General features: G+C 47.4%; 1 protein-coding gene and 1 long non-coding RNA gene across 14 annotated transcripts in view; both read right to left on the minus strand.

Annotated features, from left to right (window-relative positions):
- Positions 1 to 2,220: 2,220 nt before the first annotated feature.
- Positions 2,221 to 3,611, minus strand: LOC132451632 (uncharacterized). Its single transcript, XR_009524154.1, has 2 exons — positions 2,418 to 3,611; positions 2,221 to 2,283 (listed from the first exon to the last, which is right to left on the minus strand). It is a non-coding gene; the product is annotated as an uncharacterized LOC132451632 (long non-coding RNA).
- Positions 3,612 to 3,704: 93 nt separating this feature from the next.
- LOC132451613 (NACHT, LRR and PYD domains-containing protein 12-like) overlaps positions 3,705 to 25,105 on the minus strand; it is a 62,041-nt gene continuing 40,640 nt past the window's right edge. For 12 of the 13 annotated variants that reach the window (XM_060044200.1, XM_060044196.1, XM_060044195.1 and 9 more), the window contains 3 exons: positions 11,315 to 11,488; positions 11,094 to 11,140; positions 3,705 to 4,299 (listed from right to left, as the gene is read on the minus strand). In XM_060044200.1, coding sequence (XP_059900183.1) covers positions 3,719 to 4,299; positions 11,094 to 11,140; positions 11,315 to 11,488 — 802 coding nt within the window. In that variant the 3' untranslated portion in view covers positions 3,705 to 3,718. Of the gene's footprint in view, positions 4,300 to 11,093; positions 11,141 to 11,314; positions 11,489 to 11,996; positions 12,120 to 25,105 lie in introns of those variants that run through there. The other variant, XM_060044207.1, reaches the window with a different exon arrangement.

Raw genomic sequence — 25,105 nt, forward strand, 5'->3', positions numbered from 1 at the left:
AGGTTTGGTTATTTCAGTACAGTACGGTAGCTGTTTGGTTCATTTTGTGCGGTTGGAGACTTGTTTATTTCTGGTAGTTGTGCAGCTGTTGTCTCCCGTCTTTTTGTTGTGTAGCCTGGCGCCCCTAGGCCAGGTGCGTAACAGTAGTGTGTCTATGACTTTCGTTTCGCCATAACAGTAACCGTTGTATAAAAGCAATAGATCACTTCAGTCAGTGGCATGTGCTCATTATACCACTGTGAAGGGGGTCGCCGGCCCTCCGCTGCGTGTCGGGGCCGGACAACGCCCCTTAACAGTGGTATAATGAGCACATACCACAGCCTGGCGTGATCTATTGCTTAATTATACAAACATTATACTAACATTGCAACAGGCAAGTTTATTCAAAAATCACAATAACAAGAACACAATAAGAACAATAACTAATAGTAAATAATAAAAAAAAAGATAAATGATTTAACAACACTGAACATACAGAACAGAGGCAGGGGAAAAGGACAGAGGAAGAAGACTTGTCCGTTGTCACAGCATCAAGGTCCAACTGTAGAGATCAAGAAAGGAAGAGGCATGAGGAGGAGTACAACAGAACACTGCTCTCTATGAAATTGTTTACTGATGTAAACTTAGTTGATGGGGTCTTAAAATTATGATTCTAATCCAGGTTTCTATTTCAGGAGAAAGAAATGGCTCATAATCGTTACAAAAAAAAAAGCTTTATCATCGGCACTAGTGAGGATAAAAAAAAAACACTCTAAGTTACATACATATGAAAAACATTCGCGCATTTCTTTTTTTTACATTAGCTCAATAAAACTCTGTAACTAGTAAGCAAGAAAAAGCCTTACCTCCAACAGCTGGTATTATTGTTGCGGGAAATGCTGAAGGGCTTCAGAAACTGCCGTAAAGCTCTGACAGTATTACAGTGTGTGACGTCATTGTATTTTTTTAACACCTTTTTAGAACAGATACGTGACCATAAAAAATGCAATATTCTGCTGAGTTTATTATTTTAGCCCCACCTTTTGAACGCAACTTTCAAATTGCTTGACAAAAAATTACATTGTGAGAAAAGTGGATTCTGAGGATAAAACCCCGTTGGCTCCCATTCATTCTGGACTCGCCTACGAGCGCCCCGCGTGGACAGAGATTATTACTGCAACCATTCCAGAAAACCGGAACTAACGCGAGTGCCCATTCTCCTCATATTAGACATTCTCTGGTTATATTAAAGTTTTCAGAAATATTTTTTGCCGTGTTGGTTTTTATAGATTCATCATGTTAATGCAAATAATCAAGCTTATAGACCTGTGCCACTTTTCAAACATTTTTGCAACTTAATGATTCGTTGCTATATTTTGCATGGACGTAGCTGGTGTTAAACACCACTGTCACCAATCTCAATTTACTCGCTCACAAGATTACATTATTTATGTATACCTATTTATGTTTGTGTTTAATCATTTTTTTTAGGGTCAGCCCAGCAAACTGAGGCTTTTGTGCACCTTAGGGTGACGCACAAACATGTTGTCAAATAAATGCACCACCGATCATTTGCAATGTTTGTCATTTGTAATGAACGTATATAATTGTATTTTATATAATATACTTATGTGTTCAAAGCACTGGTAGATTGTAGGTAGGCTATATATGAATGAATGAATCAGATCAGTTAAATAATATATCCAAATAAATACATGTTTATCACTTTCTGTCTTTTTTCCCCTGCATAATAGTAATCAACCATACTGTAAATGTGATGCATGAATTAAGTTCTCAGACAATTTCACTTAGTTTTATAAAAATGTAATGGATTTTCCTTTTAATAAAGACAATTCGATCAACCACAACTAAGCTTTTGTGACTTCCTGAAGGAGGCTCCATGCGAAGGAGACATGACCGCATTCATAACAGACAAAAGTCAAATAAATATCGATCAGCTTGATTGCTGCCATGTTTTATTCATAAGCGCACATGTGTCTACAAGCGGACAGGCAGTATTAAAAAGCGGAAGCGGAAGCGCTTCCACACTACCAAGTCGTTCCAAAGTCTGAACGTTACAAACGCTAGGAAGCACTCGAGCTAGCACTCTAGTCTCATCTCCATAGGACGCGACTAGCAAGGACGCGTCCTAGCAAGGCTGCAGCCTTCACTTTGGGAAACAGCCGGCACCCCCCCCCCCAACCAAAACCCAGGGAGGAGGTCCAAGAATAATATCAGAAAAACTTTTGTTGTTCTATTAATAATTTCTGATCAATATATTATTATTCTTAAGGCACTTATGGACTTATTATTCACTAATAAAACAAGAAATCGGCTGAACACACAAGAACATTAAGTTGGATCCACTGAGTTGTTTATTGCAATTATGCTTCATTAACAAATAAGACAGAAAAAAATAAGTCAAAATAGTCCCTCACATCACAATAAACACGAGGACTAAAACAATAGAAGCAGCAGACTTTACAAATCATCAACAGGTGTGCACGTATCTTTAATAACTGAACATGTTCTGCGACCGCTTGATTCCCAACAGAACACAAAAAATCAAGATTCAGTCTTAAGTAATTGACAACATGCAATATTATCCCATAGACCTCTCGGTTATTATGAATAAAATATAGAATCTGCTTTAAATCAGGTTGTAAATCAGGATTACGACAAAAATGATATCAGAGCCCTTGAAGGCCTAAACACACCAGCGCCAAAGCGCAGCGGGGCGCATTTCACGCCCGTCAAAAGCCGCCCCTAGCACCAACAGGAGGCGGCGCGACAGTCGCGCTGCAGTGTAAAATCAGGAAGTCACCTGTCAATCAACCACAACAGAGAGACGAAACGCAATGGGTGAGTAGCCTATTGCAGCCCAGTTTATTTATTTTCAATCTTTTTTCGCTGAATAATTTGAAAAATGTATAATCTGCGCAGTGAAAGTAGAAAAGAAAGAGGGCGACATCCAGTGATGAGGGGTAGATATGGAGGTGCCTACGGGACCCGGGATGTACAAACCAGCTTTTAAAAAGCGCGTTTTCAGGGGCGGCGACGCTAGGGAACAGAACATTGGCGTGAAGCCTAGTTGGCCACGCGGCTAGGCGGCGCCGGTGTGGGCTAGTACACCCGGAATAATGGGGGCTGACTTATTGACGTGCCGCTTCGGCGTCGATGTGTTTAGCCCTTAAGACCAAAACTGGTGAGGTCTGAAAATATACAAATATTAACCATCAATAGGTATTTTATATACATTTCAAATAATAAATGTGCTTATCTAACTATGGGAGTCGGGAGATCTGATCAGTCCTGAGATCAGTCCTCTCAGTGTGTGTGCGTGCGTGTGTCTGTGTGTGTTTTTGTGTGGGCGCGTGTGTGAGTCTGTGGGTGTGGGTGTTTTTTGTGTATGTGTGTATATGTGTGTATGTGTGTGTTTTTTGTGTATGTGTATATGTGTGTGTGTGTGTGTGTGTGTGTGTTTGTGAGGGAGAGACTATTACTGCCACAGAGACATTAGTGCTCTCAGTGTGTGTGTGTGTGTGTGTGTGTGTGTGTGTGTGTGTGTGTGTGTGTGTGTGTGTGTGTGTGTGTGTGCGCGCGACGGGGCAGAGGGTGGGAGCTCTTTTTTTTTTTTTACGACACTGAGTCTGAGGCACCCCGCTGACCCCCCCCCCCCCCCCAGAACGTGAACCCCCGGAGAGCAGGAGCCCCAGGAGGCGCGCCCCATTTTATTTTTCTACAACCGACTCAGAGACGCTGAGGACCCCACTGAGGACCCCTCTGGAGACCCCTTCAACCGCCAGAACCCCACCCCCGGGAGGAGGTCCTCCTGGGTGAAGGAGGACAAGAAGGTGTGGAGGCGTGTCAGTGTGTCTGAGGACCCTCCTCCACCTGGGGACACTCTGTAGAAGGACAGAGAGCCAGCAGGCCGGTCCAGATACACTCCTACTCTGGTGGAGCCAGCGGGGGCGGGAGGGAGGGCTGTCTCTGTACCGTTGTACCGGACACAGTAACCATCATCATAACAAAGAAGACCCCAGGACTTGTTGTTCTCTCCAAGCCCGCTGTCATCACCCACTCCTCTCCTTGTGATTCCTCTGTATGTCACTCCTATACTAACCCATCCTTCCCACTCTACCTCCCAGTAACAGCGGCCAGTCAGAGCCTCTCTACCCAACACCTGGCGCCAGGAGTCAAATCTGTCTGGGTGATACGGATACGACTGGTCCTCTATAACCCGCGTCACCTTCCTGTTGTCCTCAGACAGAGAGAGTCGTCTGTGGGCCGTGTTGGGGTCCAGTGTGAGGTCACAGACATCTGAGGGAGAACCAGACATGATGAGCTGCTGAACCATTCTTCATCCTCATCCTCATCATCACCATCATCATCACTAGTACTGTTCTCCTGCGCTCTATGTACACATACATAGATATGAACACATACATACATATACATATGTACACATACATAGATACTGTGACGACCCCGCCTACTTATTGACTACCTCTCTTCCTTAAGGTGATCAGCTGATGCCATCAGCTGGATCTGGAGCACCTAGGACCGGTGCTCCAGCCGAATAAAAGAGCAGCTGATTGCTTGTTGTGGGCGCTACTCATTGGCTCCTTGCAGGCGTCCACACCTTTGGGGGTTTTCGTTGACGGTTTTGTTAAGTTATGTTTTGTATGGAAATAAACCGTTATTTTATATTGGTAATGCACCGTCTCTCCCGTTTTTGTCATCGCCGTTGAGCCGGGTTGTGACAAATGGGGGCTCGTCCATTCGGTTTGCGCAATAGTTGAGTGTAGATTTTGTTTGACGTGAGTTTGGAGTTTGGTTGGCCTGGCTGTAGGTGTTCTCCTTTTAGTACGGACTTTGTGGGCGGTGCCGGTGGACGCACACGTCCGGCACACATGTGTCTTTGTTTGTTTGCCTTAAGGGTAAAACGGTTGTTGCTCATTTTGCGAGTGTTTTTCCGTAATTAAGGGGAGAGTTCATGGTGCATATGGGCTGACGGATCAGGGTGAGTATCTGGGTCACTCATTTAATTTATGCCATGAACAAAAACCGGTTGACAAGTGTTGTCCTCAGCGTGTGGGTCTTAGTGCGGTGCGGAGTTTTCCCTTGTAGGCATAGCGGCGTTCCCCTTTGGGTTCGTTGCGGGGGTCGTGGTAGTGTTGTGGCGGCATAGTGGTTAAAGCATTGTCTTGGGAGCATGTCCGTGATTTCGGGGGAGTTGCTGGCTTGCTAGTTGCTTTCCCGGGTCAGCGGTCTCTAGTGCGTAAGTACCCGCCACTGCCCGCTGCATGAAGACTAGCCGGGAGTTTAGTCAGGACACTTCGCTGTCTTGCTGGTCCGGTTCGGGCATAAAGGTGTGTTTTGCTTGGTCCTAGTGGTGGTTTTAAGATGGCTGAATGTGAAGCGTTTGTGGCGGCTCCGTCAGAGGAGGCCTTGGACAAGTGTACAAAGGAACAGTTGTTGAAACTGTCGGAGTGTTATTCGGTGGCCGGGATAGAAAGGAAGCGTAAAGAAGATATTAAAATTGCTTTGAAGGTAAAACTTATTGAATTGGGAGTCCTTACGTCTGGCCCGGTGCCAGCTTCTCCACCTGCCGTAGGCATGCCTTTTCAGACCCAGGGGCTGACGTTTGAGCAGCAAAAGGAGCTCCTCTCGATGCAGTTGGAACATGAGAGGTTTAAATGTGAGATGGAAGCAAAAAAACAAATAGAGCTGGAGGTGATCCGCCAGTGGGAGGGTTATCGTCTGGCTGCTGAGAGTCAGAAGGGGCAGGTGTCTGGGGTCGGTGCGCGGCCCTTTGACATCAACAACTTGCAGCTGTTGCCACCGTTTAATGAGAGGGATCCTGACTAATTTGTTGTGCTGTTTGAGCGTGTTTCCGCGGCGAGGGGCTGGTCTGATGAGGACTGTGCTCTGCTGCTCCAGTGCGTCCTCACAGGTAAGGCGCAGGGGGCATATTCGTCTATGAGCACGGCTGATAGCGGTAGTTATGTTAAAATAAAATCTGCAGTGCTGAAGGCTTATGAGCTTGTGCCTGAAGCATATCGCCAACGTTTTCGGGCTTGGGAAAGGGAAAGTGGCCAAACCTATGTTGAATTTGTTCGGGATTTAACTACCCATTTTAAACGTTGGTTGGCTGCGCTTGATATAGCTACTTTTGATGAGTTGTGTGAGTTAGTAATTTTGGAGCAGTTTAAGAATACGCTACCTGGTTTGATTGCAACCTATATTAATGAAAGGAAGATTGCCTCTGCTGCAGAAGCGGCTGTGTCAGCAGATGAGTACATGCTGCTCCATAGGGGCGATGTGAGAGAGCGCACACCCGGCCGCAATGATTCTGGCTGGCCGGGGTGGAAACAGGCGAGGTGTTGCGGCGGCTGACCAGATGCGTTCCGGGACGTCTGGCATGTTTAGATCCGAGTCTCACTCACGGAGCAATGTTGACAACAGTAGAACCTGTTACTATTGTCGTGAGATGGGCCATTTGAAGGCTGATTGTCCGGTGTTGCGGTCTAAACATAGGGGGAGCAGCTATAATGTTAAGCCAGCTGCGGCTGCAGCTACGCTGGGAAGTGGCTGTGTTTCTAATGGGTTTCCCTCTGTCCGTGAGCCGGCTGTTCTGGAAGCATACGCTCCTTTCATTAGAAGTGGTTTTGTATCACTAGTTGGTAGCGATGTTAAAGTCCCGGTTACAATCTTGAGGGACACAGGGGCATATGATTCCTATATGACTGAGTCAGTGCTGCCTTTGTCCGCGGAGACGGACAGCGGGGACCGTATTCTCAGTCGAGGGATGGGGTTGACGGTTTTACCCGTGCCTTTGCATAAGGTGGTCCTGGATTGTGAGCTCGTGCAGGGTGAGGTAGCTGTGGGAGTGCGGCCGGCGTTGCCTATAGAGGGGGTTCATTTTATTTTGGGCAATGGCTTGGCTGGCGGCCGCCTCTGGGCTGATGCTCCTCCCTCACCTGTTGTTACGCTCTGTCCGGTTAGTACTGTCTCTGACTGGAGTTCCAGTGAGGTACCCGAGGTTCTTTCAGCCTGTGTGGTTACACGAGCAATGAGTAAGGCTGAGCCTGGGTTATCAGATGGGGAGCTTGGTGACGATGATTTTGAGGATCCGTCTTTGTCTGATTTTCCACTGTCAGTGTCACAGAGCGAGTTGCTGCAGGAGCAAATTGGTGATTCCTCTTTAAATGAATTATTTGGACGTGTTTTGTCTGCTGCAGAGATAAAGAGTGCAGCCAGTGGCTACTTTTTGCGTAGCAGACTGCTGTTTCGGAAATGGGCTGTTTTGGGTGACGGTGTGGGGGTTGCTGTGTACCAGTTGGTTGTACCGACTAAATTCAGGCCTCTGGTCCTTAAAGTGGCACACGACGAGAGTGGGCACTTTGGTGTCAGGATAACGTATTTAAATGTCTTGAAACAGTTCTTTTGGCCGCATGTAAAACGAGATGTTGCCGAATATATTAAAACCTGCCATGTGTGCCAATTAACGGGGAAGCCGAATCAGAGTGTGAAGTCTGCTCCTCTGCAACCGATTCCTGCCATAAGCCAACCTTTTGAATATTTGATTGTGGACTGTGTCGGCCCATTGCCGATCGCTAAATCTGGTTCTAAGTATTTACTGACAGTTATATGCCAAAGTACCAGGTATCCGGCTGCATACCCGCTGAGATCTATCACAACTAAAGCCGTGGTGAAGGCATTGACTCAGTTCATTTCGGTTTTTGGCATCCCGAAGGTTATTCAGATTATTCTTCCCACATGTTTGGTCAAGTGTTGAGATCCTTGCGCATTAAACACAGTCAGTCATCGGCGTACCACGCGCAGAGTCAGGGTGCGTTGGAGAGATTTCATCAAACTCTCAAGTCTCTGCTGCGTGCGTATTGTACTGAGCTGGATCGAGACTGGGAGGAGGGGCTCCCGTGGCTGATGTTGGCTGCGAGAGAGGCCGTACATGAGGGTACTGGTTTCAGTCCAAATGACTTAGTTTTTGGGCATGTGGTGAGGGGCCCTTTGGCTGTGTTAAAGGATAACTGGGTGGATGCTGAGCCACCAAAAAATCTGATTGATTTTGTGAACGGGTTTCGGCATCGTTTGTTCGTGGCGGGTGGTATGGCACGGGACAAGTTGCAGATGTCGCAGGGCAAAATGAAGAAAAAGTATGACCTTCACACAGAGCAGCGGGAGTTTAGTCCTGGGGACCAAGTTTTGGCATTAATGCCTATTGTGGGTTCGCCGTTCCAGGCTAAGTATACCGGTCCGTATACAGTCATTGAGAAACTCTTGGATCTGAACTATTTCATTGCGACACCAGGGCGGAGAAAGTCCAAACAGCTTTGTCACATTAACTTGTTGAAGCCGTTCTACAACCGTGTTAGTGAGTCAGGTCAGGCTGAGGAAGGCGTGCGTCCAGTTCTGGTTGCTAGTTCAGTGGCTGGGATGCATGAGGATGGGGTGCCTGAGCCCGATGACAGTTTGCTGTGTGGTCGTTTAAAAAATTCTGAAGCTCTAAGTAGCTTGGACAAGGTGTTGTCCCATTTGTCTGATTCTAGACGCTGTGAGCTGGCGGACTTGGTACGGAAGTTCCCCTGTCTGTTCGGTGATGTCCCTTCGCGCACTGATTGGGTGGAGCATGACATCGAGGTGGGAGACGCACGGCCGATAAAACAACGTTTTTACCGTATGTCACCGGAGAAGCTGAAACATCTTGACTCTGAAGTGGCTTACATGGTTGAAAATGATATGGCTGTCCCGTCTTACTCGAGTTGGGCCTCCCCCTGTATTTTGGTGCCGAAGCCGGACAAAACACCTCGGTTTTGTACAGATATGAGAAATGTAAACTCTGTCACAAAGCCAGATTTTTTCCCTTTGCCGCGAATGGACGACTGTATTGACAGTGTTTGGTCTGCCAAGTTTGTAAGTAAGTTCGACCTGCTTAAAAGATATTGGCAGGTACCGCTGTCCAAGCGTGCTCAGGAGATATCGGCGTTTATTACACCGTCAGGTCTGTATTCTTATACGGTAATGCCGTTTGGGTTAAGAAACGCTCCCGCTACATTCCAGCGGTTAATGAACCGAGTTGTGTCTGGGTTGGAGGGGTGTTCTGTTTATTTGGATGACTTGGTGATTTTTAGTGATACATGGCACTCCCATCTTCAGCGCATCCGGGCGCTGTTTGAGCGCCTGGCAGAGGCGAGGCTTACTGTTAATTTATCCAAGTGCGAGTTTGCTAAGGCCACTGTTACTTATCTGGGGCGAGTAGTGGGGCAAGGTTGCGTAGCTCCAGTCCACGCGAAAGTTATGGCCGTCGAAAAGTTTCCACGGTCCACAACGAAGAAAGAGCTGCAGCGGTTTCTGGGTCTGGTGGGATATTACCGTGGGTTCTGTCAGAATTTTTCCACGGTAATGTTCCCTCTTACTGAGCTTCTGAAGACCAGAGCAAAGTTTGTGTGGTCGCCAGAGTGTCAGCAGGCCTTTGATAAGGTCAAGACGGTTCTCTGCTCTTTCCCTATTCTAGCGGCACCGCGCTTTGACCGGACCTTTTTGCTCCAGGTTGATGCCAGTCAGGTGGGAGCAGGCGCGGTCTTGCTGCAGGGAGATGACCAGGGTGTAGTGAGGCCAGTAAGCTTCTTCTCGAGGAAATTAAATCGTTACCAGTTTAATTACTCAGTGATCGAAAAGGAGGCATTGGTGCTGGTTTTGGCACTGCAGCATTTTGAGGTATATGTGGGAGGAGGTGCCGCCCTTGTGGTTTACACGGATCATAATCCTCTGACCTTTTTAAGGTCATTGCAGTGTCCGAATCAGAGGTTGATGAGATGGGTTCTGTTTTTGCAGGGATACGATCTTGATATTCGGCATATCAAAGGGGTGGATAATGTCATTGCCGACGCGCTGTCACGTGCTCCTTTGCCATGAGTGATGCCATTTCATGCTGTTTGTGTTGTGTTCTTCTGTCTGTTCTCTTAATTTGCTTCTCCAGGTACCAGGGTTGCTGAGGTCAGGTGGAAAAGGAGCATGACATGGGCAGGGTGGAGTTATGTGTTTTCTTTCTTAGATTTGTCTTGTCTTTGAATTAATATATTTTTGGGGAGGATAATTTCAGGTCAAGTTGTTTAGTATGTGCCGGTGTTCCCTTTGGGACACCGACTTTATGGGGGGGGGGGGGTGACGACCCCGCCTACTTATTGACTACCTCTCTTCCTTAAGGGGATCAGCTGATGCCATCAGCTGGATCTGGAGCACCTGGGACCGGTGCTCCAGCCGAATAAAAGAGCAGCTGATTGCTTGTTGTGGGCGCTACTCATTGGCCCTCCTTGCAGGCGTCCACACCTTTTGGGGTTTTCGTTGGCGGTTTTGTTAAGTTATGTTTTGTATGGAAATAAACCTTTATTTTATATTGGTAATGCACCGTCTATCCCGTTTTTGTCATCGCCATTGAGCCGGGTTGTGACAATACACACACCTCAACAATAACGTTATGAAAACATCAACAACAATATCATGAATATATCATCAACAAACATCTCTCCTTTGATCCTGGCTGCTCTTCTTCTTTTTATTCTCTTTCTTTTTGTGATTGCTCTCTCTTCTTCTTCAGCCCCCCTCCCCCCTCAGCCCCCCCTCAGCCCCCCTCCCCCTCCCCCTCCCCCCTAGTCCTCACCCTCAGCCGGTCACCCCCCCTCCCCCTCACCCTTTAGCCCCCCCTCCCCCTCACCCTTTAGCCCCCCCTCCCCCCCTCCCCCTCCCCCTCAGCCGGTCACCACCCCTCCCCCCCGCCCCCCCCCCCCCCTCCTCAGCCCCCCCTCAGCCTGGCCCCCCTCCGCCCCTTCACCCCCCCTCCCCTTCCCCCCTCAGCCGGTCACCCCCCTCCCCCTCCCCCTCAGCCCCCCCTCAGTGTAACAATGTAATACCTGCTGGGTTTTATACAAGCAGGTTTAACTGTGATGGTGGACAGTATTAATAGACCTAAGATACATGATGTCAGCCATCATCTTCATTCCCAGTAGGGTGTGACCTCACTTCCTGCTGTGTGGATGGACTTTCCATCTCAATAGTGAGTGTGTGATGTGATGAATCAAACAGACACTCACATCTCTGTGGAGCTGGTTTCAGCCTCCACACTCCACCGTGCTCCACACTGGGGGAATCAAAGTGAGAGCAGCATGTTGAAACATTCACCTTCATCATCTGCTGTCTCATCACGTTCTACACAACATGAGTGACAGCTGCCTCTTCAAACCACTCCATCTAGCAGCGGCATGAATCCTTGTAGGAGGCTTTGTCCCTGAGTGGTGAGCTGTCCTCTCCATACCTGAGAGTGTCCAGTCTCCAGCGTGGATCCTCCAGTCCAGCAGAGAGCAGCGCAGCTCCAGAGTCTCCTGGGTGATTGTAGCTCAGGTCCAGCTCCCTCAGATGGGAGGGGTTGGAGCTCAGAGCTGAGGCCAGAGAAGCACAGCCTTCCTGTGTGACCAGGCAGTCAGACAAGCTACACACACACACACACACACACACACACACACACACACACACATTATTATACTTATTCTGGTTGAGAGCAGTTCATACTAAAGTAACCACATTTATAAAGCGTATTCATTCCATTTGGAGGACAAGCAGAGAAGAGGACAATGAGAACAGGAAGAGGAAGTGGGGCGATGACATCATCACAGACATCAGAACTTCCCTCACTTGGATGTGAAACAGGATCTTAAACAAATGCTCCTTTCTCAATAGCTACAACTCAATGAGATATTGTTCGGTTAGAGTAAGGAGCGTACCCGATGTGTTTGGTACGCTGAGACCGTTTCCTCACAGGTTCTAACATCGTGTAGAACCAGGGAGAGTTTTGTCAGCAGGCAAAAGAGCAACAGAAATGCATCGGACATGAGCAGCACTACACCAAACTAATGTGAAGTTAATAAAGTCCATCTTTAATGTTCAATATGATTCACTTTACCACGGCCAGTGATGTTCTATGATGAGGTGTACATTATATTCAGATCACAGCACGGCTAAAGCCTCATCCCCATGTCTACGCTAATGACAACTCCTCAGCTCACATCTGCTGACCAGAGTTACGTAACATGTAACAAACATAACATACTAGTAGTTAACAGGTCAACCCCTAACCCTCAAATCAGCTGACCAGAGCTACATAACATATATCATACATACAAGGGCGTCAGTTTGTTTTTAGAAGTGGTGGGGACAATTACCATAAGCTTGAGTGTGGTCTGAAAAGTGCTGGGTACCCTTATGTAAGCTATTCATCCATTCAACGCTGCATTACAATATGCTGTACAGTGTATTGTCAGGTGTTGAAATTATTTGAATACTGGTTCGGAAAATTTGTATTTGAAGCTTAAATCAGTATTCGGAGCTTCGTTATTTATTTTTTTCACGTACGTGACTTGGTAACCCTTCCTTTTACAGTCCCCTAATTACTAGGTATTTACCCGGTACATGCATGGTAAATCATAGTGTATTACTGGGTAATTGCCACTGGTAATAAGAAGGTAAATACAGAGGTAGTTACCCAGCAAATACATGATAAATCATAGTGTATTACTGGGTAATTACCACTGGTAATAAGAAGGTAAATACAGAGGAATTATCCGGTAAATTATAGTGCATTACTGTGTAATTACCACTGGTAATAAGAAGGTAAATACAGAGGAATTACAGCTGAAGTACTAAGTAAAACCTCCACTATTACCCATCAACTCAACTAAGTAGCGTGTAGTTGTAACTGTTTTAGGTTGGTAATAACTCCGATATTGTGTACTTCCTAGGAAATTAGGCAACCAATTCTTATAAACACTTATCCAAGGTTTATGTTGTTAACAGCGCAAGTTTAATGATGTACTATCTAGAAATTAGCATAGTGCTTTCCAATAAAATACCTATTCTTAGTTATTATTCGTAGCTGCACCCATTTAGAAAGGGTTTATTCGATTTACCACTATGGAATTACTTACCTGGTAACAAACTCTGCAGGAACAGTTTTCCTCTAGTGATATGGTACATCTTCTTAAATACTGGGTACAAAGCCGTTTGTTTCCATGGTATTACCAGGTTCTTACCATATAATTTATAATAGATACATTCCATTATCCATGCAGTCAAGACAAACTTGTACCATGTACGTTCTGCGACATTACCAAGTAAAACACACCAATTTACCCAGTAATTAAGCTGAAACTGTACTGTAAAAGGAAGCCTCGTTTATTTCCATGGTATTACCAGGTTCTTACCATATAATTAGTAATACATTATTCCCTTTCCCATGCAGTCAACACAAACTTGTACCATGTACGTTCTGCGACGTTACCAAGTAAAACACGTCAATTTACCCAGTAATTAAGCTGAAACTGTACTGTAAAAGGAAGCCTCGTTTGTTTCCATGGTATTACAAGGTTCTTACCATATAATTTGTAATACATTATTCCCTTTTCCATGCAGTCAACACAAACTTGTACCATGTACGTTCTGCGACGTTACCAAGTAAAACACGTCAATTTACCCAGTAATTAAGCTGAAACTGTACTGTAAAAGGAAGCCTCGTTTGTTTCCATGGTATTACAAGGTTCTTACCATATAATTTGTAATACATTATTCCCTTTTCCATGCAGTCAACACAAACTTCTACTATGTACGTTCTGCGACGTTACCAAGTAAAACACGACAATTTACCCAGTAATTAAGCTGAAACTGTACTGTAAAAGGAAGCCTCGTTCATTTCCATGGTATTACCAGGTTCTTACCATATAATTTGTAATACATTATTCCCTTTTCCATGCAATCAACACAAACCATATATGTTCTGCAACATCGTTCACCAGTAGTTAAGCACTTTAATTGTTGTTATAAAACCCCAAACCACTGTTGATGAAAGGCATATTAAAATTAAACAAAATCAAAGGCTTATCTTTCAAACAATGCATATCTCACAAACAGGCACTGAACTCTGAAGAAATCAGACAAAAAAAAGAGCCGTCCACATCAACTTAATTTAAATGTTACTGATGGTGTTTTCATAAAACACATGACATTGTTATGGCAAGTGACCACAAGGAAGACTGCTTCAACATCTTCAATTTGAATAAGCGGTGAATGCCATGCAGCAATCTGCCTATGGGAGCATCTTTGTGGTCATTCGCAAACCAATGAGTCCACTCGATGAATGAGAGATGACTCTTTAGTCTCTTCTCTGTGAGGTATCCCTGCAGTCTCCACATCTGGGATTTGAAGGCTCACCAAGACCTGACCAGGTACCTCCAAATCTCCCCTTCCATACTGTAATAAAGAATCAGAAGACAAGAAAATAAACATTTAGGACTGTCAATTAATGAACATTTCTAGAACATGTAGAACTCAAAGATTATTTTGTTTATTAGTTAAAAAAGGATGCTGGTCCTCTGGCCATTGTGTTTGGTCATATTGAAAAGAGAAAAAGGCATAGCCATAAATACAGTTAATAGGACGGGAGGGGACAGCTGTTAGCTCCGGTTAGCACTTTAGCATCGAGCTAGCGGAGCTTCTGTCATTCAAATAACTCAGACATGTTGTTTAAAACCTATAACACCCAATTTATAAAAATATCCGGATTTAATCGGGCTCTCTCCCATAAGTACAGTTAATAGGACGGGAAGAGACAGGCTCTGTTAGCCCCGGTGTTTCAGTTCAAGTCGTGACCGGTTTAACTGGTGACCCTCAGCCGAATGCTTCGCTTGCTGTCGTGGCTACGCCAGATGTTCGAAATCGGGACCAGACACGTAGCTGTCCTTGCGAATGCCTCTTTGATTTGTTATTCAATAAAATGTCAAAAACATTACAATCTCATTCGTTTTTGGAGTGTAATTGGAAGAAACTTGTCACGTAGAACCGTTCTAAGCCGAAATAAATGGAAAATGAATGTTTAAAATATGATACATTACGGGATTCAAATTCATACCATTGGGGGGAAAAATATAACAATCCGCAATTCCATTCCATTGTGCCGTTGACCCACTGGGAAATTCACCGCCGCAGTATACCTACTAGAATTCGCAAATACTTCTTGAAAACACGAAAGGCAGCCAGATCAACTTGTGACCCTACTTTCCATGTAGTTATGACCATGCATTGGTCGCGTTTCTAAAAAATAAGACGCCTTTACATCCAGTTAATCCAAACCTAATGTTGTGTTGCCCTCCGCTCTTGAAGCGTGGTAAGGTTAGTTTTATATTGGACGTTGGATATTCGACACATTCGAAAAATCTATTTAGCACTGGCTTCGATGGACGAATTTGTGTCAAACCAACTTAGATGTGTTAATACAAGGCCTACCTATGTAAAACAAAGCACCATTTGATTTTATAAAAAAAAATGTAATGTTAAAAAAGGCTATACATCTATTTTGCGGCTTGACCTTTTGACCTACCCATATCAAAACACATCTGGTGTAATCAACTAACTGCCCCACACATAACACAAAGCTTATTTTCTCAAAACACCTACCCTTTGATTTTATACTATTATTTTAATGTTAAAAAAGGCTATAAATCTATTTTGAGGGTTGAGCTTTTGACCTACCCATATCAAAACACATCTGGTGTAATCAACTAACTGCCCCACACATAACACAAAGCTTATTTTTTCCAAAAACCCACGTTTTGATTTTATAAAAAAAAATGTACGTTAAAAAAATATTTATAAAATCAAAGGGTAGGTGTTTTGAGAAAATAAGCTTTGTGTTATGTGTGGGGCAGTTAGTTGATTACACCAGATGTGTTTTGATATGGGTAGGTCAAAAGGTCAAAAAAGGTCAATACAATATAAAACTAACCTTACCTTCAAGACCGGAGGGCAACACAACATTAGGTTTGGATTAACTGGATGTAAAGGCGTCTTATTTTTTAGAAACGCGACCAATGCATGGTCATAACTACATGGAAAGTAGGGTCACAAGTTGATCTGGCTGCCTTTCGTGTTTTCAAGAAGTATTAGCGAATTCTAGTAGGTATACTGTGGCGGCGAATTTCCTAGTGGGTCAACGGCACAATGGAATGGAATTGCGGATTGTTATATTTTACCCCACAATGGTACGAGTTCGAATCTCGTAATGTATGTTTTCATGTAAATAAACGTGTCTCAAAGAGATATCGCCTTGCGTCACATTGATTTCCGAAGTCATTCATTAAACATTCATTTTCCATTTATTTCGGCTTAGAACGGTTCTACGTGACAAGTTTCTTCCAATTACACTCCAAAAACGAATGAGATTGTAATGTTTTTGACATTTTATTGAATAACAAATCAAAGAGGCATTCGCAAGGACAGCTACGTGTCTGGTCCCGATTTCGAACATCTGGCGTAGCCACGACAACAAGCGAAGCATTCGGCTGAGGGTCACCAGTTAAACCGGTCACGACTTGAACTGAAACACCGGTTAGCGCGATGCTAAAGAGCAGCTCTACCGGAGCATGCCACCTCAACAGGTGCAAGTTAGCCTCCGGTTTGATATTCGGTTTACCACCCAATCGGATTCATCAACATAAGTGCAATACATTACGGGCTTAGTATGTTGAGGACGGTGCATCGAGAAAATCACAAACACATGTTGTCGCCATTGATGTCTGTGCAACAACGTCATTTACGTTCTGGCTGCTACCTGTTTTAGGGACCGTCTACAAGTTACACTCACCGACTGGTGGCAGAGACGTTACCATGGAATTGTTTCTGGAAATAAATCATATAAAATAATATAAAAATCACAAAAAAAACATTTTGTCACCTGATTGTAGTAGTAGTTTCCAATGGTGGGCTGCTACTTACTGCAGGTAACTTTGCTTATATATTGCATTATTGTTAAACGGGATGCAATTAATAATTTCAAATATAGTTTAGTCGATTTTTGTCGAATATTAAACTATTAACTTCATTATGATTAACTATATTGCAATATATTTGTATGATTAATTTCCTGAAACAATTCCATGGTAACGTCTCTGCCACCAGTCGGTGAGTGTAATTTGTTGACGGTCCCTAAAACAGGTAGCAGCCAGAACGATAGTTATGTTATTATAACTCTAGTTCTATGATTGTAGGCGTAGCCGTCTAGGCTTCGCCTTATGGGCTTGTCCCGTGCGCGCGCTAGCGCGCGCTGAAAATTCAAACTATGCACCTATCAGCGTGGGCACCGCCCACATTTCCCACGGTATCGTGTCTATATAACGCGGTGTATACCGTCGCTCATCCTCCAAGCTTTTCTTTCAGCAATTGGAGGGTACAGCAGGTGGGAAACTAGACGGCTACGCCTACAATCATAGAACTAGAGTTATAATAACATAACTATCGTTCTATTTCATGTAGGCTACGCCGTCTAGGCTTCGCCTTATGGGCTAAGGTGAAGCTGCGAGCGGAGCCCGATCAATGTACTCCTGCTGGACCCCAGTCAAAAAGACCTAAGTCACCAGAACACATTAAGACTCAAAAAGCCAAGGAAGTGTAAAACACAACAGCTTTATAAAAAACTAATTCCTCCTAGATCAAGCAAGGCAATGATCAAGGGAGAAAAAAGTGAGTCTGTAAAGACTCCGGCTCTATTCCGTGCTTCATGGAACCCATGAAAGGAAAAGAAAAACCAGAGCAACTAGGTTTCCATTAGGTCCGCTACCACCGGGGGCGGAGCTACGGAATTCGGCTCTCCAATAATGGGACTCTCTCGGCCGTTTCTTATTTGAAGAAAACGGCGGGAGTGCCACACTGGTAAACAAAACCACCAGACAATTGGCGAGCCAATAGAAAAACCCCCTAGCCTGTTTTTCATTTGAAAAAAGGTGGGAGAGTAAGACTGGTAATCAAGTCCAACTCGCCAGCCGGTGAGAGGAAATCCAACCACGACGCTTTAAAGAACATGTCTATATTCTTAAGCCGTAAAAGGGGTCCCGGACTCTAGCACAGAGTTGCAGAGTGAGCCCCTGGACATGTCTAACATGTAAAAACGGACAAAGGGGCCGGGGGAAGACCAAGACGCAGCCGCGCAGATGTCTTCCACCGAAACGCCCTTGAGTAGAGCCGTTGAAGCGGCCACGCTCCGTGTGGAGTGAGCTTTAACGCCCAACGGTGGCGCCAAGCCCTGCCGAGAGTAGGCTAGGCAAACACCCTCACATACCCAGCGAGAAAACCGCTGCTTAGAGAGAGCGCGGCCCCTGCTAGCGTCGCTATAACACACAAACAACTGTTGTGTGGAGCGGAACGCTGCCGAGCGATTCACGTACATAGCCAACGCCCGAACCGGGCACAGGAGATGCAACTCCGCCTCCGCCTCACTAGAATGAGGCGGGGGGTGAAAAGCCTTAAGCACAATATCCCTCGACCGAAAATAACTATTAATGTTCTTCGGGAGGAACGCAGGATTAGGTCTGAGCAACGCGAAGGAGCTGTCCTCGTTTAGCAACAAGCAACTCGGGCTGACAGACAGAGCGGTTAGCTCACCGGCCCGCTTGGCAGAAACCAAGGCCAACAAGAGCGCCGTCTTAAATGACAGGGCATCCAAAGGGGCCTGAGAGAGAGGCTCGAAAGGATCCCTGGACAATCCGCGCAACACGGTGGGGAGATCCCAGCGTGGTGTAAGCACGCGTGAAACAGGCCTAACCCGTCTAGCCCCACGCAAGAATCTCTTGACCAGTGGATGGCTGAAGATCGGTCCACCATCACAGCCGAAATGGCCAGCCGAAATGGCTGCCGCATAGACCTTGATAGTGGAGAAGGCCAAACCTTTTTCCAATAAGTTTTGCAGAAACGAAAGCACGCTTCCCACCTCGCATTGAGATGGGACAGCGTGGTTCGTCTCACACCAATTAGAGAAGGCGCACCACTTCGCCGCATAGAGGGAAGAAGTAGAAGGCGCACGAGCACTCTGAATAGTGTTGATAACCGTCTCAGGCAAACCTTTGCCCTGCAGGATCAACCTCTCAGGAGCCAAACCAACAGCCGTCCCGAGACATCGGGCGGGTGGTGCACCGTCCCGTGGGCCTGTGAAAGCGCATCCGGCCTGAACGGTATTGGCCAAGGCGCCGACCGCGAGAGCGGGGCCAGCTCTGGAAACCACAGAGCTGAACGGTTCTCCGGGGCCACTAATATCAGGGACAGTCTCTCCTGTCTGACCCGTTCCAGAAGAGGAAGGATGAGCTGGAGCGGGGGAAACGCATACAAGAGAGCCCGCGGCCAAGGTGTGTGTGCCAACGCATCTACCCCCAACGGGGGAAGATCCCGAGGGCTGAGGGAGAACCACCACCTGCAGTGCGTGTTCTCCCGGGACGCGAAGAGGTCCACCTGCGCTGTCCCGAACCTCTGCCAGATCAGTCTGACAATGTCGGGATGTAACCGCCACTCGTCTCGGCGGGGACCGCCTCGAGACATGAGGTCCGCCCCAAAGTTCTGGGCGCCCGCGATATGCAGGGCTCTCAGACTGAGGAGATACTGATGAGCCCAAAGCCAGAGCTCGACCGCCTTTCGGTGGAGAGCAGGGGAGCGGACTCCCCCCTGTCTGTTGATGTACGCCGCCGCCGACACACTGTCTGTCCTGATCAGAACGTGGCGGCCGCGCACCAGGTGAAAGAAATGCAACAGCACTTTCCTCACAGCGTCGAGCTCCAACACATTTATGTGTGCTGTAGGGGGCGTGCGCCACTCGTCTCCGACCGAGTGAGAGAGGCAAGTTCCTCCCCAACCCGTCAACGAGGCGTCCGTGAAGACCACTACGTAGGACGCCACCCTGCCCAGGGGAACACCCTTGAGAAGGGCGGAGGGTCCTTTCCAATATTCCAGGTCTGGCGACACCGAACGGGGGACGAGGAGCACCCTGAGCTTGTGTCGCCTGGGGTCCAACCGTTGGCGAGCAAACCACCGCTGGAGTCTGCGCATAAAAAGCAGACCCAGGGGGACCACGGGGTGGGCAGCTGCCATCAGCCCCAACAGGCGCATGGTGGACAGTGCGGTCACGTTTCTGCCAACGTGAAAACGGGAGAGCGCCGACAGGATGGCGTCTCGCCGAGGAGGCGAAAGCATCGCAGTCATGGTGGCTGAGTCTAGGCAAAGCCCCAAGTAGACTGTCTGCCGGCTGGGGAGCGGGGAGCTCTTCTCCCAGTTGATGGCAAAACCCAGGAAGGAGAGATGGTTTATCACCAACATGGTGTCCCTTCTCGCGGTCTCTTCTGAGTTGCTCAGAATAAGCAGATCGTCTAGGTAGAAGAGAATCCTCTTTCCCTGACGTCTGAGCGGTTCCAACGCCGTCTCCACACACTTCGAGAAGGTGCGCGGAGCCAGGGAATTGCCGAACGGCAGACGCTGGCAGACACTGGTACGCCATCCCCATAAAGGCAAAGCGGAGAAACTTCCTGTGCGCCTGCCGAACAGGGACGTGGAAGTAAGCATCCTTGAGATCCAGGGATGTGAACCAATCGCCCTCTCTCACACACCGGAACAATGCTCCGACCGTGAGCATTCTGAACTTCCTCGTGGCAACGAATCTGTTGAACACGCGAAGATCCAGAATAGGTCTCATTTCCCCTGACTTCTTGGAAACCAGGAAGTAGCGGGAATAAAAACCTAGGTGAGACTCGTGGGGGGGAACGACAGTGATGGCCCCCTTTACCAAGAGACGTGCCACCTCTGCTGCCAGAGCCGTGCTCGCAGCCGGGTCCCGTAGCGTGGTCTCCACCAACCCCATAAAGGGTGGGGGACGACGCTTGAACTGTATGGGATGGCCCCATCTCAACGTGGTGTCCAACCACGATGGCAGAACGCACCGCTCTTGCCAACACGCATAGCGGTTGGAGAGAGGGCGAGCCGACAGCTGAGGAAGACCGTCCAGGAATAACCCGTATTCCTCTGCCCCTACCGCCTCCACACTGCGTGTGAACCAAGGGGGGCTTCCCACGAAAGGGAGGAGGCTCAGCGAGCGTAGGAGACGTACCAGAACTAGCAGCTGTAAAACAACGAGCTGTCTAGACGTCGCGCTCGTGCCCGCTGAACAGGGAGCGAGCCGTCCGGCCGCAGCACCTGTGCGCATGCGCTGTCCGCAGGCTGTAGCCACAGCGCGCGGACCCATCTCCTCACCTATAATGTGGGGAACCAGGAGACCGGTACAAGCGGCCGTATCCACGGGCTCGTGCAACGAGTCTCTGATCCGTCCATGAGGCTCCAAGGGACGCCGCTTCTTAGAAGCAGGTGAACCAGAGGCCATGTGAACACGCCGTCCGACCGTCACCCTACAGCCACCGGGCTGAGAGGGGGAAATAGGCAACATGGAGGAGCGCACCACAAGCGTAGGACGCAGGTGGCCTGGGGAATATCGCTCTTTAGGTACCATGTACTGCCGTTCGGCCGAACGGTCTTTACTCTTTTCTTTAATAGGGAAAGAAAAAGTAGGAGCAAGCGTCCGGAACTTCCCGGTCCGTGGCGCTGCTGCTCTCCCCGTGCGCGGCGGCTGCGGCTGCTGCACCGGGGCTGGAGTCGGAGGCGGTCCCATGGAACGCTGGGACCGGCCTAGACCGCGCTTCCTCTCAGCCTGCTGGTGGGAGGAGCCCGTGAGAATCGTCCCGAACCGGGAACGATTCTCACGGACTGACTGCTGGTGCGCGAGCACCTCGGAGAACCTGGGACCAAATAGGCCATCCGGCGCTAGTGGACCGTGGACGAGGCTGGCCCGCTCTCGTTCCGGCACCGCAGTGTGGGAGAGCCATATGACCCTTTGAATCATGGTAGCCCACGCCATATGCTGGCCGGCCGAAACGGCTATCGGCTGGCATAGCTGGAGGATGGCGCTGGAAAAGCGGGAAACCGCCAGCCATCTCGCGGCTTCCTCCGGGCCGTAGGCCTCCCTGTCAGCCGACAAGGAGACCATGGCAGAGGAGAGCAGGGCGATGTTGTTGACCGCCGCCGCGGATTGAGAGGCACAAACAAACACCCTGTCCGTTAGGCCGACAATCTGCTTCTGGAGGCGGTCGGGGGGCAGCGGCTTTTCGTTAAGGAGCCCGGCGCCCGGACAGAGAAGCGCTGCCAGGGGAGGCTCCAGGCGAGGGATCCCCCTCGCCTGAGTATCGGCCCACCCCTCCACGTTGGTGAAATCCGTGTAGGATCTTACCGGAGCCTTCAGGGTCGAAGGGTCCTCACCGGCAGCAATAAACAAGTGCTGCAAAGGCGGGAACAAGGGGCACTGGGTAACCCGCCGGGAAAAAGATGGGGTGCGAAAGCACTCGCCCTGCATATCGTCAGATACGGGGGCGAGAGGCGGGACCGGCATGGGAATCCCTTTGATGGCCGCCGCCTCACCCATGATCTCCCGGAAGAGATCGGTCATCCGGCGCGGACCCTCGTGTTGTATGACGGTGGCGGTTGTAACCCGAGAGCGGGAAAAACCGGACGCCGAGTCGCCGAAGACGTCGTCCAGGGAGGCGTCGATGATGCCATCGTCGACGCCGAACAGGTCGATGGCGTCAGCCATTTCCACCGCAGGGGAAAAGAAGAGATGCCTGGAGAGGATCCCCTCTTCAGGCAGCTCCCGGCAGGCGACACAGGAGACGGGGGCCGCCATAGCAGCCGTGGCGTGGTCGGCGCCGAGGCACCAAAAGCACGCCAAGTGCCCGTCACCCGGTGCCAGGGAGGCGGGACAGGAGGCGCATAGGAGTCCTGAAAAGGACCTAGCTCTAGGAGCGCTCTCAGGTGGCCCTGAAAAGGGCAGTTTGTCCGCGGCCACGCCCGAGCCTCTGCCACCGGCTTGGGAGATCCGTGTTGAAGTTCTCATCTTCTTAATTGTAGTTCTCAATTTCTCGCTGATAAGTGCTGAAAGAAAAGGGAGGATGAGCGACGGTATACACCGCGTTATATAGACACGATACCGTGGGAAATGTGGGCGGTGCCCACGCTGATAGGTGCATAGTTTGAATTTTCAGCGCACGCAGGCGCGCGCACGGGACGAGCCCATAAGGCGAAGCCTAGACGGCGTAGCCTACATGAAATAGAACGTAAATGACGTTGTTGCACAGACATTGATGGCGCCAACATGTGTTTGTGATTTTCGCGATACGGTGTCCTAAACCGTCCTCAACATACTAAGCCCGTAATGTATTGCACTTATGTTGATGAATCCGATTGGGTGGTAAACCGAATATCAAACCGGAGGCTTCCTGTAGAGCTGCTCTTTAGCATCGCGCTAACCGGGGCTAACAGAGCCTGTCTCTTCCCGTCCTATTAACTGTACTTATGGGAGAGAGCCCGATTAAATCCGGATAATTTAATAAATTCGGTGTTACAGGTTTTAAACAACATGTCCGAGTTATTTGAATGACAGAAGCTCCGCTAGCTCGATGCTAAAGGGCTAACCGGAGCTAACAGCCTGTCCCCTCCCGTCCTATTAACTGTATTTATGGCTATGCCTTTTTCTCTTTTCAATATGACCAAACACAATGGCTAGAGGACCAGCATCCTTTCTTAACTGATAAACAAAATAATCCTTGAGTTCTACATGTTCTAGAAATGTTCATTAATTGACTGTCCTAATGTTTATTTTCTTGTCTTCTGATTCTTTATTACAGTATGGAAGGGGAGATTTGGAGGTACCTGGTCAGGTCTTGGTCAGCCTTCAAATCCCAGATGTGGAGACTGCAGGGATACCTCACAGAGAAGACACTAAAGAGTCATCTCTCATTCATCGAGTGGACTCATTGGTTTGCGAATGACCACAAAGATGCTCCCATAGGCAGATTGCTGCATGGCATTCACCACTTATTCAAATTGTAGAGTTTGAAGCAGTCTTCCTTGTGGTCACTTGCCATAATGTCATGTGTTTTATGAAAACACCATCAGTAACATTTAAATTGAGTTGATGTGGACGGCTCTTTTTTTTGTCAGATTTCTTCAGTGTTCAGTGCCTGTTTGTGAGATATGCATTGTTTGAAAGATAAGCCTTTGATTTTGTTTAATTTTAATATGCCTTTCATCAACAGTTTTGGTTTTGGATTTGGGATTTTATAACAACAATTAAAGTGCTTCACTACTGGTGAACGATGTTGCAGAACATATATGGTTTGTGTTGATTGCATGGAGAAGGGAATAACCAGTTACAACTTGTATGGTAAGAGCCTGGTAATACCATGGAAACAAACGAGGCTTCCTTTTACAGTACAGTTTCAGCTAACTTACTGGGTAAATTGTCGTATTTTACTTGGTAACGTCGCAGAACGTACATGGTACAAGTTTGTGTTGACTGCATGGAAAAGGGAATAATGTATTACAAATTATATGGTAAGAACCTGGTAATACCATGGAAACAAACAAGGCTTCCTTTTACAGTACAGTTTCAGCTTAATTACTGGGTAAATTGTAGTGTTTTACTTGGTAACGTCGCAGAACGTACATGGTAAAAGTTTGTGTTGACTAGATGGAAAAGGGAATAAAGTATTACAAATTATATGTTAAGAACATGGTAATACCATGGAAACAAACGAGGCTTCCTTTTACAGTACAGTTTCAGCTTAATTACTGGGTAAATTGTCGTGTTTTACTTGGTAACGTCGCAGAACGTACATGGTACAAGTTTGTGTTGACTGCATGGAAAAGGGAATAATGGATTACAAATTATATGGTAAGAACCTGGTAATACCATGGAAACAAGCGAGGCTTCCTTTTACAGTACAGTTTCAGCTTAATTACTGGGTAAATTGTCGTGTTTTACTTGGTAACGTCGCAGCACATACATGGTCAAAGTTTGTGTTGACTAGATGGAAAAGGGAATAACGTATTACAAATTATATGGTAAGAACATGGTAATACCATGGAAACAAACGAGGCTTCCTTTTACGGTACAATTTCAGCTTACTTACTGGGTAAATTGTCGTGTTTTACTTGGTAATGTCGCAGAACGTACATGGTACATGTTTGTGTTGACTGCATGGATAATGGAATGTATCTATTATAAATTATATGGTAAGAACCTGGTAAAACCATGGAAACAAACTGCTTCGTACCCAGTATTTAAGAAGATGTACCATGACACTAGAGGTAAACAGATTCCTGCAGAGGTTGTTACCAGGTAAGTAATTCCATAGTGGTAAATCGA

This window comes from Gadus macrocephalus, chromosome 22 (assembly GCF_031168955.1).
Source record: "Gadus macrocephalus chromosome 22, ASM3116895v1".
NCBI classification, from domain to species: domain Eukaryota; kingdom Metazoa; phylum Chordata; class Actinopteri; order Gadiformes; family Gadidae; genus Gadus; species Gadus macrocephalus.